The sequence below is a fragment of the Ambystoma mexicanum genome, chromosome 5p, assembly GCF_040938575.1.
Source record: "Ambystoma mexicanum isolate Mex_15411 chromosome 5p, UKY_AmexF1_1, whole genome shotgun sequence".
Lineage (NCBI taxonomy): Eukaryota > Metazoa > Chordata > Amphibia > Caudata > Ambystomatidae > Ambystoma > Ambystoma mexicanum.
Window position 1 is genome coordinate 204,598,057 of NC_090930.1, and position 17,945 is coordinate 204,616,001.

Genomic DNA, 17,945 nt, shown 5'->3' on the forward strand with positions numbered 1-17,945 from the left:
TCAATGATGCTGTAGGTCGCTGTTCCGAGTCGCTTATCGCTTGCTGTGCTTTGCACCCTGAAGTAAACTGCACTGAATGGGTGTGTGTGCCTGGCTGACATACCCCGGAGCAGATGTGGAGGGCAGTGAGAGTTGGCATGCTACTGCATACTAGGAACGTCTGTGCGCTCTTCTCCAACTGTCGCCTCACCCTGGTGCAGTGTAGTGCGTTGGGGTGCAAATATCTCGGAAAGGGTGCATTCTAGGATCTTGAAATGCGGTTTTTCGAGGCCTTTGGGTTTTGTTCCGTGCATAGAAACACTTCAAATGATCTTTTGGCTGGCCCTTGTATGCCCACTTTGATATTTTGCCCACTTTATGCAACGCTTCATGTGTGAAGAGGCTGAAATCCAGGGAAAGGGGTGAGGTGTCTAAATGTCATGTAGCCAGTAATATCTGGAGAGTCTTAATAGGTAACTATACAGAATTTGGTGCAGATTGGTCGAACGGTGTAGAATTGTATAAGGAACAAACTAACAGATTTTCTGCTTTACATATATAGAGAAGGGATAATTGAGAAGAACTTTAGCTCAGTAAACATCAGCGATCAGGAGGAGGTACTTAAATATGTGTCACAATGTATCTCCATTCACGTCCTACTCATGGTTTTTAATTTCACGCATGACCTTCAGACTGAAAATCTCATACCAAACAAAGGCCTTCAGTTTTATCAGTTTTATCTCATCTCTTTCACAGTGAGTGTTAACAGGATGTTTATTTTGCTTCCACTGGTAATGTTGGTTAATTTCGATTCATAGTAACAACTTTAATGGCCTTATTTGTTGATAAATTGACTGAGAGGCTGAAGTAATGGGCACACGCAAGGCTAGGGCCTTTTTCATAACTTCTGCAGAGCCAATGCCAGCCATTGCAGAATTCTCATCCAGTGTTTATTGCGACTAGTATCTCTGACAAGGTCAAATTGTGGACAACTAATTCCAGTGGACAAAGAGAATCTGGGGGCCAGAAGCCACACCCACTTTATGATGCATCTCCTTGACCTGTTATTCAGAGGATCTGCTGGAGCACCTGCCTCTCCTCCCCCACTGCCCACTCAAATCCTGTGGGTCTGGGCAACGAGGGACGAGATACACCCAGAGACATTCAGAAGCAAAGAATATCATGCCCAGTGCTCCCATCATGTCTTTATAATGCCGCCTCACTCAGGTCAGCACAGTGCAGCTCCTCAGGCTCCTATTCAGCATTAGAGCTTGCATATCTCTTTTATTTAGCCTTGAAAGACACACTGTAAACATCAATTCCCAAGGAATATGAAAGTAAGCAAGCCCCAGAAATTTCATATTCCCAAAAACCGTTCACCTACAAAGGAGAACTGCAAAGCTTCACCCCCAATCGGGTCACTGCAGAGAACCACATGAACACCCCAGCCAGACACCTAGGCCAGGCAGTATAAAAGAGTATGAAAGAGGCTTGTTTGCCCTGTGTAGGAAAGAGAAAGTATGAGTGCAGACATGTCTTTAGGGCAAGGAGAAAAATAAGTCAGGTGAGGCCAGGGTTCCATAGCTCCTATATATTGGGACGGGCACCCTATCCTTTCAAAAGTGTAGACCAACTCCGGAAGGAGAGAGACACAGGGAGAGAACAATGCACAGGGAGGGAGACGGACACAGGGAATAAGCTAGACACATGGGGAAATCCTGACCCCCAGAAGAGAGACAGAGGTGGGGGACACAGGCCCAGAGAGAAACCAGAACGTTTGCTGAGGTCTGAATCTCAGATCCTGACAGAAGCCAGGGTGCATGGAGTAGAAATTGCCAGGAGCCTGCTCTGAGACCCTGGTGAAAGTCAGAGCCTGAGAAAGGTGAAGTGGATTGCTGGCCTCCAGAGCCTGAAAGGAGCCAGCCATTTTTGCCGTGATTTTAACACATGGAACCCTCAATAAATAGTGTTTGGTTAGGCAATTCTAAATGAATTGATCCCAATACTTTGTAAGCATGGTTGTTGATAGGTGGACAGGGCTAACCCCCCGCCCCTTTCTTTGCAAAACTAGAGAGACTGGTGCCTTTTTCTGACACCCACCAGGTGACTTCTGGAGAGATGAGATGTTGCAAAGGTTCCTGCTGCTGGCAGAATGCTGTAGCCCTGAGCCTCGGACACTGACTGTACGCCGTGCCATGCTGAAACATTGTGCTTCAAGCTCGACTTCATCTTCTTGCTGATGACCTTTCCTGGAACCTCTGTGTGTGCAGTCTGCTAGCCCTCGCCTGACTCTCCTTGTCATTGTGATACTCACCTGAGTAAAGTGGATGTCTGCACAAAATGGCTGACACCTAGAGGGACATCCAGACCCTGACCTCTGTGGCGGCTGTACATCATGGAATCGTTCAAAGCTCATATGAGTCCTTTGCCCTAACCTGAGTCACCTGTGACTTGCATTGAAAGGTCACCTTGGCGTGTCCTTGCTACAGCTCTACCTTCCTCATTGTGGGCTGCCCAAAATGGGGACCTCCAACATTGTTGTTCCAGGTCTCTTGATCCTGTCACCTCTTGGGGCCGTGTGCCAAATTGGAGTTCCAAACCAGTGCCTTGCCTGACTGAATGCTCATATGAAAAAGGAGCTCTGCACCTGCAATGTTTGTGCCATCATTGCAGTATCCATTGGCCTGTGTAGCCTCCCTTGGAGGATGGCAAGATGGAGGTCTTTAAAACTCCAATCTGCCATTAGTTTCCCTCTCCATGGTCTGGGGCTGTATGTGCAGTTCTTCTCCCAGGCCCCCTTGAATGTACCCCTTGAATGTAACCATTTTCTTCAGCGGGCTGCTGGTTCCCTCGGCAACCATCCACCTCCAGGCTTCTGGTCCTCGAGCATAAGCCCTGATCTCATATGCTGAGATTATTGATTCTTCAGTTCCTGTGATTTGTAATTACTACTTTCCTACATTGTTGTTATTCCAAGCACTGAACTATTGATTGTGTCCCATTTGTTTCTATGGACAAACTTTCACAAACGTCTAAAAGTACTAAAGAGATTTACCGATCTTTCACTCTTCGACCCCCCTGTGGTTCCGAATGTTTAAAGGACTCATGTGATTTTTGGTACTTAGCTGCTATTTTTAATGCAATTATAAGAATCACTGCAATTAACTGTCTAGAGCCAATTTAATGTAGTTACATTAATTCTACTCTGTTCCTTATTATTCCTATGTATTTTAACTTTGAGTTGGGTCTTTCCTAGACCCTTTACAGTTTTTATCTGTTCTGTTGACTATTCTAAAGTGCTTATCATTGATGTTGTTTACTTAATACTTTTTTTGCAAGAAAGAGCACATATGTTTCATTATAAACTGTGTCGACTGTTTTATTGTGTGCTTGTATGATATTTACTGTGCCTTGTGTTAGGAAAGATGTTTTCTCTTTTGCACCTTTCCTTCCATTGACTTCAATGGGTCACCCCCATTTTTGCAGATTTTAAAAAAATAGCAAAATCGTCAATCTCCTGGTATCAACTATACTTATAGCACAGGGCCGTACCCCGCTCCACCCCTGTGTAGGGCAAATGGGTGGGGTTGGTCAAATGTCACTGTCGCTAGTACACCCCAGACTGGTATACTGACCTTGTGTCCCAACTTCCCATTTCTGAAAAAGTCACAAAATCGTCAATCTCCTGAAATCGCCTATGGTGATAGCAAAGGCCGGACCCCACCCTGTGCAGGGCGAATGGGTCGGGTTGGTCAGATTTCAGTATCGCCAGTACATCTCAGACTGGTATGCCCACCTTGGGCCAAAATTTCAGACAACCAACTGTTGTGGGTCTTGAGCCAACAATCGCAAAATCATCAATCTCCCAAAACCACCTAGACTGATAGTACAAGGCCAGATGCCACCCTGTACAAAGCGAATGGGTCGGGTTGGTCAAATTTCACTATCGCCAGTACACCTGAGACTGGTATGCTGACCTTGGGCTAAATTTCAGCCCATCAACTGGTATGGGGCTGCAGCCAACCCCGGACATACAAACACTCTTTCACAAATATATAATACATTTTTAGAGGCTCAGTGACGAGCAGTAACTCTGGAAAATGCAATCAACCCGATGGGCAGAAAAAAACAATCTGAGGACCTCGACGAGTGACGGATCATATGTACCGTACAGGTCACAGTAGGGATAGTATTAAAAACACTATCTGTCGACATACCTTTTCAATTTCGAAAGCAAGTCATATTATACTCTGCACCAAACACTATATGTAGGCCTATGCAAAGCATGTGACTAAGCAGATCCACAAGCCTCAGAATAATTGATACATTGTAAGTGAACCTAATGGTGTATGCATATATATTTGTGATATATGGTTTTCTGCAATAATACTACCTGCTGGTTTCATATCTTAGTGTGTTCTGAAAGGCGTAATAAGTAACTGTATTTGTCTACATACTGTCTAAACTGAATTATTGTGTGTTATTCTGTGTGAACTCATTGGGGCCCTAGGCCACTCTCACTCATGCCTAAGATTAAGCATTGACTGCTCTCCCACGTACCTTGATTGGGTTTTGGCTAAACTCTTAGAGACTCCCTGTTCACAAAAACTAGGGTGGCCTCCTAAAATATCCCTCCCAGAGTTGATATTAGAAATCCATCTTAATACTTTGTTATCAGTACAAAGTAAAGCAGAGCACTAGAATGCGCAGATCACAGCGCTGATCATGGGTAAATATAGTGGACCCTGCTGCCGGTGAGGGGTTCTTGGGAGACAGTGCTCTTCCATCTCATAATGGTTTGGACAGAATTGGGTAAGAACCTAGGTCACCCACATTTTGTTACCAGACCGCTCTGCCACGTTTACCACTGTGAGAATGTGGACTAACTGGGTGGACACTCTTTACACAGGCAAAGGTTGGTCTCTTGTACCCCTCACTGGAGAATTCCAAAAATACCAAACTAACAATCAGCATAGCGATTGTAGACCTCATTTGCCCAATATAGTTGTATTCTGTCCCCGCCCGTACACCATTTCCAAAGACAGGTAGGACATCAAGTTCAGTTATTTACTTTAGTTCCCATGGGCCTTGAAACAACCCTTCCTACTGTGTAAAAAAGTTGTTCAACCTAACCCTTTCTGTGTTAAGTGTTCCTCTTGCTCCCCAGAAGATCAAATACCCTGGTTCAAAACTTCAGGTGTGGATAGCATGGTTGTACATTTTGGGAAAACTAATTTGTACACTAAAGAAAATGCAATCCATTCTTGAAAGATGTAAACAATCACCACTGTGACAAGACAGCGAGCTCTTTCAAAATTGAATATGAGATGACAGAATGATAGGAGGAGCCAAAGCAGCAGAAGAATTAGAGGCATGAGGTATGTCTCTATTTTTTCCAAATGGAAAGTGGGTGGACATCAGTAGGTACAGGAGGGAGCACCCATCAGCATAATCAGAATGTATGCATGTATCAGCAAACACAGTGCCTCATTACGAGTATGGAGGTAGTCATGGTGCTATTAGCGCCATGGCTGCCTCCATACCAGGCTCCAATACCGGGGTCTGTGAATGAGCAATTACCGGGTCATTCTGACCTTGGAGGACCCGGTAATTCCTCATGTACTGTTAGGCAGAAACCTGTGCAGTTCCCTTAGGGACCACTGCAAAAGATTTAAGACTACAGGTGTTTGGCAGTAAACCCACTTGGTAGCAGTCTGTACCACACAGATTCACTTGGTAGCTGTGGCTGAGCAGTCAGACTTCCCTCAAGAAGAGTTAGGCAGTATATAGAGTATACACAATAGGTACAGAGATACAGTAGTACAAGCAAACACTGACCAGAGCTTTGGTGTAAAAGTATATAATTATTTATTTAAAGACACACTTGTAAATTACACTAGCAAAAAGAGGTAAGTAAATTCAGCACACTGTCTCTATTATATATATACAACCCTAATTACTTATTAGACAAGTCTTAATGAGAAACACCACTTATTTTCAGACAGAGGTGAGCGCTTAGCATAAGATGGCACTCTAATAAGTTATTCAAAAGGGAGGGAAAAAGACAGAGTTATGGAAGCACACAAATTTCAATACTTTTCAAAGAACCACAGTAAGGCAGGATAGGCAGAGTTCTACTAGAGAGCAAGGAAGTCAATTTCAAGGCCCACTCTTGGAGAGAGCAAGCAGAAAGGGTCCAGGTTCACACAGTGGGGGTATGCCCAAAGAGTCTTGTAGATAGTTTGCACACAAAGAATGAAATTAAAGTCAGGAAAAGTTAGCTAGGTTGTCCCAGGCCAGCCCAGGTTAGAAAGTCGAGGCTTTACTGTCACCCCGAACGATCTGTCGCAAGGGAAGCCAGGCGGGACACAGTACCTTAAGTGGGAAGGCAGGTCCAGCGGGGGCAGTTGTTTCTGGCAGCGGGTACAAGTCGGTGTTTCATCCAGAGGAAGAGGAGGTCTCGACGTGGAGGAAAGATGAAGGTTGTTGCACTGCCAGGGAAGAAACCAGCCGCAGAGTTCTTCGGTTAAAAGGTACTATCCGTCTATTCGCGGTAGTGATAAACCGTGGTATTCCGGTTGCCAGGGTGCCTGGCATGGGCAAGGCGGCCACAAGATGCTCCAGGGAGGCGAAAAGAAGGCAAAACTGGTTATCCCCACCAGTCAAAGGAAGAACACTCTCCGGTCTGGAGATCTCCTCTGTAGTCGGGAAAAGTGGTGAGACGGTTCAGCAGGGCTCCACCGGTGGTGTCGTCGTTGCAGGTCGGCTCAGCTTCTCCCTCCTCGGATTCTTAGGTCCTGTGGCGATTTCTGAAGTTCCAGTCCCCAAAGCCCTGCTTTTATGCAGCAAACCCCCATTCATTCAGCCTAGCTGTCAATCAAACATGCTAAGTGGTGAGCCGGCCGGCTCACCACTTGGGCCAATCACACAAGAGTGCGACTTGAGTTGCCAAGGCAACTCAGTCCAGGGTGCCTAAACCCCCCTCCCACACATCCTGCTAACCCAGACAGAGTGGCACCACTTTGGAGGGCTTCTGTGGAGAAGCCCGCCAAAAAGTGGGGCAAAGGGCTCAGCTTGGGTTGGAGTCACAGAAGAGAACACAAATGCCATTTTAGAATCGAGTTCTGGCAAAAAATACCAACCGGTGAATTAATATTAAATAAATAAACCGGCGGCATGTTCGAGGCTATAGGAATTAAATAATTAAAGTTGGTAGCCTCGAACAATGGGAAAATCCCATAGAGATATATTCGCAGTCGAATATAAAAAGTAGTATCCACTGCCACCAGCCAAAACTCGATCAGGGGGGACGGAGACGTGCCCCCTCGAACAACAGACCCCGGGGCAATCAAATTGCCCCGACCAGTACGTCCACAATATGATGGTTTCTACTGGTTTCTGTTAATAATTTGGGACTAGTAAAGCCAATGGTGACTTTACATGCCCTGGGAGACAGTAGTCAGTCCCAGGGTATGGAGTCTATGTTTGGGGGTCGCTGCGACACCCCTGGGTTACTGCACGGAGAGTGCTGTGTAACCCACATATCAAAAACACATGAAACCCTATGGGGTAAAGGACCCCATAGCCCATAAAGCACATACAAAGTCAAAGGAACACCTCAAATCATGTCTAAGAGTGGGAGGAAAAGAGTCTCACTCTTAGCAGGAGAAAAAAATAAACACAAAAAATCCAGCAAAGCTGCTGGAGGACTCACTATGTTTGGGAAATTAGCCTATACAGAGAATTCTCCCTAACATGCACATAGGGCTCAGTGGGAATGGGAATGGAGCTAATAACGCGAGGGGTATTAGCTGCTTGGTCCTCTAGCGGGACCCGGAAAGACGTCTGTTTGGGGTCCCGCAAGGGAACCTTGTAATAGGGCATCCCGTAATGAAGGGTGCCGGTCCCGTACCGGCACCCTTCATTACGGGAGCGCCTATGTTATAATGAGGCCCCGTCTGTGTTCCAAGCAATCTGACTGGCTGACATATCCAAGCAAGTGCTGATTTATAGTACATCTTGAATTAGGCAGTTACAATTAGACAACCCTTAGCCTTTACCTCCAGTGGGACACCTACAAGTCCAATCAACTGCAATAAGACACCCTACAGTACATTTCATATCAAACTCCACTTATCGGAAAGGTGGCATCCCCATGAAAGAGGTGCACATATATGGTGTCTGTTGTGGAATGTTGTAATGAACCGTAAAACCTGGGTGGTCCAATCAAATGACTACATATCACTACTGCAAAAATATCGGTGGGAGCATGAGAAGAAAAAGCAAACTATGAATATAAATAATGCCTCCATGATATGCACAAGAAACAGCATCAAAGAGGAATTGGTGCCCTGAAGGAGAGGCTGGGTCTCTAATCCTGTGCACATGTTTTTCTTTGCAGGATTTCCTGGTGCCACGGGTCCTCCAGGTATATCTGGGCCTCCTGGGTTCACCCCTCCCTCAACAATACCCGGTAGACCAGGTGAACAAGGATTCCCCGGACTGGATGGCAACCCAGGTATGTGAAATGTGAAATGCAGCTCGGTCCACCAACCTGTGAACATTTGTGCCTCATTTAGTGTTCAGCTGATTGTAGAATCCATTGGGTTTCGGCCGGTGGAAACAGCCTTATTTGAAGTTAGCACTACACCTAGAATCCGGCAGCAGTAGGCTGGCGGAAAATCCACCTGTCCCCTACGCCACGCATGGAGACTGGCAGATTTTCTTCCAGCTTTCTACAGGCAGATTCCTAGTGTACAGTGGATGTGGTGCTTATATAAAATAGGGTTGTTTCTACCAGCGGGGAAAAAAAACAACAGAGGCCCTTTCTCCCTCTTCTTCACCATTATTATTATTATAATTGGTTATTTATAACGTGCTTAATACCCAGAGGTTTCTAAGCGTGGACCCGGGGATCGGCGTTGTGTTGGTCTGCGTCTTGCTTGCAAAGCAAGCACGTTACCCCTGAGCTATCCTCCCGAGACTCCGTGATAGGTGAGATGTGCTAGATGGGCCCACTCCAGAAACATGACTCCAGGTATCCATGTGTAGGGAGGATTCAGATCACTGCACAGATGTTACCACTTTTGCACAGATTTCATAGTTGTGATGGTCCAATGGCACAGTGCATAGCACTGAAGCATAGTTTCTCCTATAACATAATATATTCAAAACCACGTTCTTATACACGCTGGTGTGCTGCAGATCTTTCCATGTGTCCTCACTACCTCAGAACATTTAAAGCGCCAGGCTATGACCACACTTACTTCATTTTTTTGTTGCCGTTCTGGTGCTGGCTGCCCTCTTAATATGCAGACCCAGCTGCAGGCAGCATTAGCAACCCCCCCTGTAATTCACACTACCACCAATATGATCATGTTGCCAGTGTAGACCTCCCAAAGCGGGTCTACCAGACCGGTCATTGGCACTGGCCAATTTCCGGACATGTCAGGTGGAGCCCGGCTATGGTGGCATGCAATCATTGCCGTAACTTGAATGGCTCACATGGCTGAAGGTAAGAAGTGGCAGGATTACTGTGATTCCATAGGTGCACATTGTTCGTAATTTTGAAGAGAGACGGTATTGTCACCTCGATGCACTTATAGAAAGATGTTGGCATCCTAAGAATGTGACGATTGATGATTCTCGTTCTTGGAGGAAACACTACTTTCTAACTAAAAGGTGGATAGGATCAGAGCAGAAAGCTCCCAAGGGCTGCAGGGAATTCTGCTCCTGGCGAATGGCTGTACCTGAAAAGTGAATGCAAACTTGCATCTTTTACATCGTTTTCACTATGTTCAGCCTTTTAAAGTGTCATTTCAAAAGTTTGAATTAGGGCCATACGAATCCACAGCATATATTTTACAGAACTGTATTTTGTTTTGTCTTTATTTATTGTGTATTTATAAAGCACCTATACATCAAATGGTGTTTCAAGGCGCCACAAGACAAAAAGGGGGGAGTGGGAGCTGGGAAAAAACAACAATACTAGGCATTGTGTCATTCGGATTGTGCAAGTAAAGTAACAAGAAGTGCAGGGGGAGGGGAGTGGGAAGTGGGACGTGAAGGTCTGGGTGGAAGGAATAATGATAGGGTGGGAGGGACGTGCAGTGCAGAGTGGAGGCACAAAGGGCAGGGGGGAGGAGGACGGGAAGAGGAGGTCCCAGGGGCTGGGCACTGCTAAGGGGAGGCCAGGTGGTCAAGTGCCAAGGGATGCAGAGAGAGAGTGTAGTGAGGACCATACGCTAAGTGTGAGGACGGGTGGACCAGGTTCAGAATGGATGAAAACACTGCCAGGTTAGTTAGGGGAAGGGGGTGGGCCAGGGCGACCAGAGTGCTTGGGGTAGACTGAATGAGGAAGGCCTGGTGCCCTATAGGACTCAGAAGGGACCAGGCAGCCAGGCAATGGGCATAGGAGGGCATTAGCAGGAGAATGGGGTGGGAAGGAAGATCTTGAGACGCTTCCAGAACTGAAGGAGCTCCGACTCAAGCCTTAAAGGGGCAGGTATGCCATTCCAGAGGCTGGTTCCTGCCAAAGAGAGCGATCTACCCCCACTCTCCGCTTGGAGAAGCATCTGATCTGCAGAGAGTTGGAGCTAAAGAGTTGGAGCTAGAAGACCAAAGGGTTCTAGAAGAGAGGTATTTAGGGAGAGAAAGTTGGATGTAGCTCGGTCATAGGCCCCTGAAAGCTTTGTGCATGATACAGAGGGTCCTGAACTTGATCCTCGCAGCCACCGGGAGCTAGTGGAGATACAGTCTCTAGGCTTGAGACCAAGGAGCAGTTCTGTTCTGGATTATTCTGAAGGGGGTGGAGGGAGAAAGAAGGTAGACTGTGGAAGAGGCTGTTGCAGTAGTCCAGCTTAGAGAGGACCAGAGCTCTGGAGACATTGAGTTTCTGGGGGAAGGTGAGGAAAGAGAGAATGCCTCTGAGAAGATGTAGCTGAAAGTGGGCCTTCTTGGCAAGATCCGCGATGTAAGGAGAGAGAGGAGTCGTAGATGACACCACTTTTTTTAGCCTCACAGGAGGGTGAGGGGAGGGGACCCATGGAGGACGGCCAGAGTTAAGGCAGGAAGGAGGGAGCAGGGGTTGAAGAGGAAGTCGGGGGAAGCTTGAACGAGAGCTCTGTGTCATCCACATAACACTGGAAGTGAGTATCGAAGGTGGAGATCAGATGTGCCTGAGGGGCAAGGTAGATGTTGAAGAGCCATAGCGAGAGGATGGTGCCATAAGGGGCGTTGCAGGTGGAGAGTGTGGTGGAAGAGAGGAAAGGGCCCATTTGAACCTGAGAAGATCGTTCAGCTAGGAAGGAGGTCAACCAGACCAGTGCAAGGTCTGTGATGCCAAGGGTATCACAGAGCCAATTTGTCAGGGTGACCTGATTGATTGACCATATTGAAGGCAGAGGAAAGATTGAGAAGGATGAGAATGCAGGGAGACTTGGAATCGTGATTTGAGAGCAAGTGTTCACGGGTGTTCAGGAGAGTAGTTTCCATGCCTCTGGCTGCTCTGAGGCCAGAGTGGTAGTCGTGGAGATAACCAGTAGATTCAGTGTGGTGGATCAGTTGGGAGATGACCAACTGTTCCAAGAGTTTGCCCAGAATGGCGGTAATAGAGATAGGGCGGTAGTTAGCCAGACAGGAAGGGTCAGCGGAAGGCTTTTTAAGGAGAGGGTGCACAAGGGAGTGCTTGAGGGGTAGTGGGAAGGAGCCAGTGGCAAAGGAGTGACTGCAGAAATCTGCCAAGGCTGGAGCAAGGGAGGCAATGATGTCCTTGAAAGTTCTGGAGGAGCAGGGGAGCACCTGTTTGGAGGAGTCTTTTATAAAGAGGACTTGTTTAGAGACCTCATCCGGTGTAATGGTCGGGAAGGAGGAGAGTAGGAGGGAAGGTGGAGAAGACCAAGGGAGGCCTGAGAGCGGGAGGGCGAGGGGAGTGGAGGAGAGGGTGGACAGGATGTCCTGAGATTTGGTTGTGAAGTGGGAGGCAAGTGCAGTGCAGAGGGTTTGGGATGGCAGAGGAAAGCTAGTGACTGCAATAGGCTTGGAGAGTTCCTTGCAGATTTTGAAAAGTTCAGCCGTGTTATCGGAGACCCCAGCAATATGGGCTTGGATATTGGCCCATTTGTTCGTGCGGATGGAGAGTCTGTATTGCCTTTGGGGAAGGTGACAGGGCAGTCTGTTAGTGGATGTGCTAGTAGCCCACCACTCCCATTCAGCAACTCTGCACTTGGGTTTCAAAGAGGCTAGCTTACATAGGATCTTGTAGCCCTCGGGGAGGAGTGTTTTCGAAAACAGTGACAGAGCTGAAAGTGAACCACGTCTCAGTGAGAGCGAGGACGTCCAGGTGAAAGTCTTCAAGGAGGTGACAGTTGTCAGAGGAATATTTAACAGCAGAGTGATAGTTGAGGGTAGCTAAGTGAAGTTGATTGCACTTTCGTTTCAGAGAGGCTAGGTCAGAATCAAACCAGATGTTTCACTTGGAGGCACGCGTCATGCGGATCCTCATGGCGGGGGCAAGGATGTCGGATGTTGGAGATGGAGAAGTGAAGGTTAGCAAGGTCGGTGTCAGTGTGAGAGTCAGTGGCTGGAGTGGGAGGGGAAATGAAAGTGTTTGCAAAAACAGCAACTGACACTCGCTTCATCGGCTGAATGACTGACAAGGAGGCTGGCAGTGTGGGCAGATGCTTAGCTGGGGGACCGAAGAGATCCACATGAGAGGACAGGAGAGCATAGTCAGACCAGGAGAGAGGTGTAATAAGAGGGTTGGAGATGGGGATGTCGGCTGGGATGAGAGCATCAAGGGTGTGTCTGGCTGAGTGGGTTGGACCAGAGGGTATAATGGTGAGGGAAAGAGTCACAGAGGCTCAGGAAGAGTCCAGCAGCTGTAGCAGCACAGTCTAGGTGAATCTTGAAGTCTCTGAGGAGGAGACACTTGGAGGTACAGGCCAGGAGAGAAGAGGTGAGGTCAGACCACTCCGAAAGGAAGTGCGAGACCAGACCAGGGGTCCTGTAGATGGTGGTGAGAGTCAGAGAGAGGATAGGGGAGACACCAAGCCTGCAGCGAGGCATTCGAAGGAAGAGTTGGAATAAGTGGGTATGATAGTAGCAGGGACCCATTCAAGGAAGAACAAGGGGCACTCTGCCTCCAGGCCGGTTAGGCCTGATCTTAGAGAGGATCTTGTAGCCCTCAGGGAGGAGCGTGTCAAAAACAATGACAGAGCTAGCAGTGAACCACATCTAGGTGAGAGTGAGGGCATCAAGGTCAAAGTTTTCAAAGAGGTGAAAGATGTCAGAGTACTCTTTAACAGCAGAGCAAGAGTTGAGGGTAGCTAAGTGAAGGTAATTGCCACCTTTGAAGATCTTCCGAGGAGGGGTACAGGGATGTGGTACACCCATCGGTGGTGGTGAAGTAGTGTGGCAGGAGGAGTGGCATGAGAAGGGAGGAAGTTGATGAAAGACGGAAGACATCTATCATGAAGGGGGAGATTGGACTGAGAGCCCTTGGCCATGACAGTGCCATTCTGGTAGACATTAATGATGCTCCTAGAGGTTGGGAAGTGTGCCAAGAGTACCTCCCATCTGGTTCCACAGTAATGGGCGAAGAAGAGAAAGAGGAAAGGACAGACCATATGGGGAGTCCATCGGTCCGTAGAGGGGGTGACAAAGAGGATGTCAGTGACAGTCTGTCTGGAAGAAGCATTAATGTAGGTGTCAGCGATAGGCAGGCCAGGGCTAGAGACCATGAGATCTTTCTTGAACTTTTTCCTTCCAGGCTTCGAAAGAGAGGTAGGATAGGTGATAGAGTAGCAGTTAGAGTAAATAGGGGTGATGGAGAGCACCATGGGGGGGAGAGGGCAGAGGGATGGGGGTGGGAGACAGAGAAACTGCAACTGGACAGTGCACTATGAACTCACCAGGCTTATTTGACTTATTTAATACATTTAGGACATTTGAACATGGAAAATGTAGGTTATCATTGCACACAGCTATTGAGCACCAATCATTTTTTTGAATGTTGGCAGATTGGTGACTCAACAACATTTACAATTGTTTTTATTTAAAAAATCACCAAGGCCTTTATGGGAAAAACAAGTGGTTTTTGTATAGACTTACTAGGGTGAATTTGTAAATTCAAGTTAATAAAGCATTTGTGGGGCCTGATCCTTTTCTGTACATACGGTTCTATGGAATTATTATAAAACCCAATGTTATGGGAGAAATGTATGTTTTAGAGTTTTAAGAATGAGTCCTAACGTCATGTTCTCATTGGCTGTTCATTTGATTCCAGGTCCTCCAGGCCCCCCTGGCCTCCCAGGTCTCCCAGGACCAGCCAGCAATCAAGGTGACACCGGGGACGCTGGGTTTCCTGGCATCCCAGGTGTACCTGGTCCTAAAGGTAACACCGGCAGCCCAGGATATCCTGGAAGGCCTGGAGCTCCAGGATTAAAAGGTATGAAACAGACCACCCAGTTACCATTTCCCACTTGTACAGTAAGTGTCAACATACAAAAATGTACAATGACTTCCTTACATACGATTTTGTAACATGTGCTGCTTTGAAATTGCTTCTTGCTTGGGGTCAGGTGATGATATTTACCAAAGAAATGTTAACTACTATAGTGTTCAGTATATTTGTACAATAACATTGTGTTCTGGGGAATGTGGGTTGAAACCTGTTGGAAGTACTAATAATAATTTGATATTTCTATTGCACTTTGCACCAAAGAGCTTTACATAGCACATATGTACATACATATATTATTATTATTACCCAATTGAAATTGGTACTCACTTTATTGACTTCGGAAGGATGAAAGGCTCAGTTGATCTTGCTGGGATTTGAATCTGCGGCCTGCAGATCAATCACATATCCCAGCAACGAGCACTTAACCCGCTGAGCAATCTTACCGAACATGAAGGCGGGAAGTTTATAAGCCTCACCCAATAGCTGATTGGCGTTTGAGTATGTTACATTCTGTTTGTGTTATTTTTTGTCTCTACCTTCTATTTCTCATCTGATTGCAGTTGATATTTTCTCTTTTACCCGTTTGCAGTTTCCAAGTTAAACATTGCTATTTCCTGAGTTAATAATGCAATGTGGACGGTACTTACTTTTTAGAAATGGTTCCAAAAATAGTGCAGTGAGGCAGTGATGTTTGCTATCCTGCTCCTTTTTGGGTGTGTGCCCAGCTGTTCAGAAGCATATCCTTGCACAGCATGTTGGCCCTGTGATCAAGCACACGAGTACATGGACCTCAGGGTTATCTCATGCCGCTGACCCATGCAGGAACCAGTGACAGAGGAGTAGTGTTTCTTAAAGTGTTTTTCCAGTTCATGAAATGCATTATTTTTGTTAATTTCATAATAAACTACTTTGAATGTTTCAATAGATTTATATTGTTTTAGGTGTGAGAGGAGAGACAGGCTTCATAGGGCTGCCTGGCAATGAGGGCCTTGTAGGTGATCCCGGGTTTCCTGGATGGAAGGGTGAAACTGGCAATGCAGGTAAGTCTTTCACAATATTTTCATTATTCTCATCTCATAATATCAGAAAGTATCACATAAAGGACCCATGGCTTCATTGACTTACTACTTGTTAGGGCAGTTTTTCCACAGCCTTCTGGTGAGGGATGGGAAACCATTTCACATAACGGTTAGACAGGTGTGGCGGGTCGGAAGAAGGACAGAGACGAGTATCTTCCATTTCAAAAGGTTTTAATTAGCCTTTAAAATAAACTCATATCTGTCCCTAAGCTATGGGTTTTCCCTACCTAACCAAAACTAACTCAGGTGCTCGTCAGTTGGTGTTGAGTCCAAAAAGGAAGAACGGTCTTCTGTCCAAATCTAGTCTGCTCTGCCCCTACCACTATTCAAAAAGGTAACTAAGGCACAGGAGAATGACTCCCTTCTCCCGTGTTCTGCTTCTTGGCAAAGTCACTTCAATATTCATTTTTTCATGTACTTCATGGAAGCCACTCTCAATAGTTCATAGAGTTCAGAAATAGGTTTGTACCACGTTCCTGGTGTGTCTTTGACAAATTGCTTTTCCCTTCTGAAGCACCTTCTCTCTCTGTCTTGCGTCTTGGCAAGTATTGCTCTTTCCTCTCTTAATATCCATTCGTTTTCCTGGCTGGGCCAGTTTATTTCCCATTCTTCTCTGTTACTGGAATGAGCTTTGCCTTTCCAATAATTATTATCAGTTATATTTTTCTCTTCATTGTTACTAGGATGACAGTGATTGTGCCAATAAGGATTCACACTTGGATTCCACCCTTCAGTGTTTCTGGGAAAAGCATTATTGTGCCAGTAACGATTCACGCTAGAGTTCCACTCTTCTGTTTCACTGAGATGAGTAGGATTCATGTACCCTTTATCTCTGCTATTCCTCCGGGTCTCCCGTTGTCCCCGTTACCTCCTTTCCTTGGGGTCAGCATTCCGGGCCTGTTCGCAGGACGGGAATCTCTCCTCACTCTGTCAGGTTAGCTTCAATCTTCTCTCCTTCTTGCTATCTCCCTCGGCATCCACTCTCTGATGCGGGAGAGTCCATGGTCTCTGCACTGTTGCTGGACTGGACAGTCCACTCAGCTGCAGTCACGCCACCAGATTCCACATACTCTTGGTTTTTTCCTCTGGATTGCTCTCTCTCTCGACTCTGTCAGGTTGGCTTCACTATTTTCTCCTTCTCGCTCTCTCTCTCTCTGTCCACTCTCTGATGCAGCAGAGTCCGTGGTTTCGGTGCCGTTGCTGGACTGGACAGTCTGCCACGTTTCGGTCACGCCACCAGGCTTCTTCTCTGGTTTTCACTCTCTCCTTCGCTCTGTCAGGTTGGCTTCATTCTTCTCCCCCTTCTCGCTCTCTCCCTCGGAATCCACTCTCTGATGCGGAAGAGTCTCTGGTCTCTGAGCTGTTGCTGAACTGTACAGTCCACTCTGTCATGGTCACACCACCACACACTCTTGGGCTTCTTCTCTGGGTTTCTCTTTTCCCAGCTTGCCTAGATATCAGCTGTTCTCACGTCCCCTTTCACACCAACTGTCTTGCCAGTCTGCAAGTGCACTTCTCAGATTTTCTCAGCTTCCGCAGCCGCACAGTTTCTAATCTCCCGCTTCTCTCTCTGTCTTGACTCCTCCTCCTATTTTTATGACAGACAGCTGGGCCTTCCCCTGAGTACTCTTTAACACTCCTTTTCTTCACAGTACATGATGCTTGATCATTCTGTATGCATCAGGCACTCTTGCAAGGAAGGCATGGTATCAAACAGTGACGACAGACACAAGGGATCTCAGTTCAAGAGTGTTTATTGAACTTCAATGGGTTGATTGAACACCTGTTTAACCTAAATCTAATGATGAGAGCAAGCTACAACCATCAAATAATAATAACGTAGTCCTAGACAAATCTCTGTCAAAATAAAAGGGCCTATACTAATAAACCTATTGACAATCCTTACTTCTAAATACAAAAGGGTGTGGGACAATAACGTATGCAACAAAGAAAAGTGTTCAAGAAATATGTCAGGACGGTTGATCAGTTGGCGTCCCTTCCCCATGTTTTCAGCACTGGGCAATGTGGGACGTTCAAGCTTCACACACACTCTGGCTTCAAAGCATAGACATCAGTGCCTTCTGCCAAAGTCTTTTTTCCAATGACGGTCTTTTACTGCAGAGGCCCGGTCATAAAAAACAAATATCAAATTTACATTTCTATTAGGATCTTCACATGCACAAGTTCTTGCTTCCAGTATTTATCATGGGCCTCCCTTCTTCAGGCTTGGACCACTACGTACCGCAATGTTTACTCTTGGTCTCCCTTGTTCGGGCTCGGACATGGAGCTCCCTTGTTGGGGCTCGGATCCTCTTGATATCAAAATCGAAGACTTTTGAATGTGCAATGGGTGTTGCTTAAACCGTTGCAGGACCACTTCGATTCACAATACTCTAATCAGTCTGTTGGTTTTCGTTTCTCTTGGT

The 17,945-nt window shown here is 46.6% G+C and overlaps 1 protein-coding gene across 2 annotated transcripts in view; it reads left to right on the top strand.

Moving 5' to 3' along the window:
* COL4A6 (collagen type IV alpha 6 chain) overlaps positions 1-17,945 on the top strand; it is an 856,046-nt gene that overhangs the window by 784,458 nt on the left and 53,643 nt on the right. For both annotated transcript variants that reach the window (XM_069612628.1, XM_069612629.1), the window contains 3 exons: positions 8,381-8,497; positions 14,264-14,425; positions 15,382-15,480. In XM_069612628.1, coding sequence (XP_069468729.1) covers positions 8,381-8,497; positions 14,264-14,425; positions 15,382-15,480 — 378 coding nt within the window. The remainder of the gene's footprint in view (positions 1-8,380; positions 8,498-14,263; positions 14,426-15,381; positions 15,481-17,945) is intronic.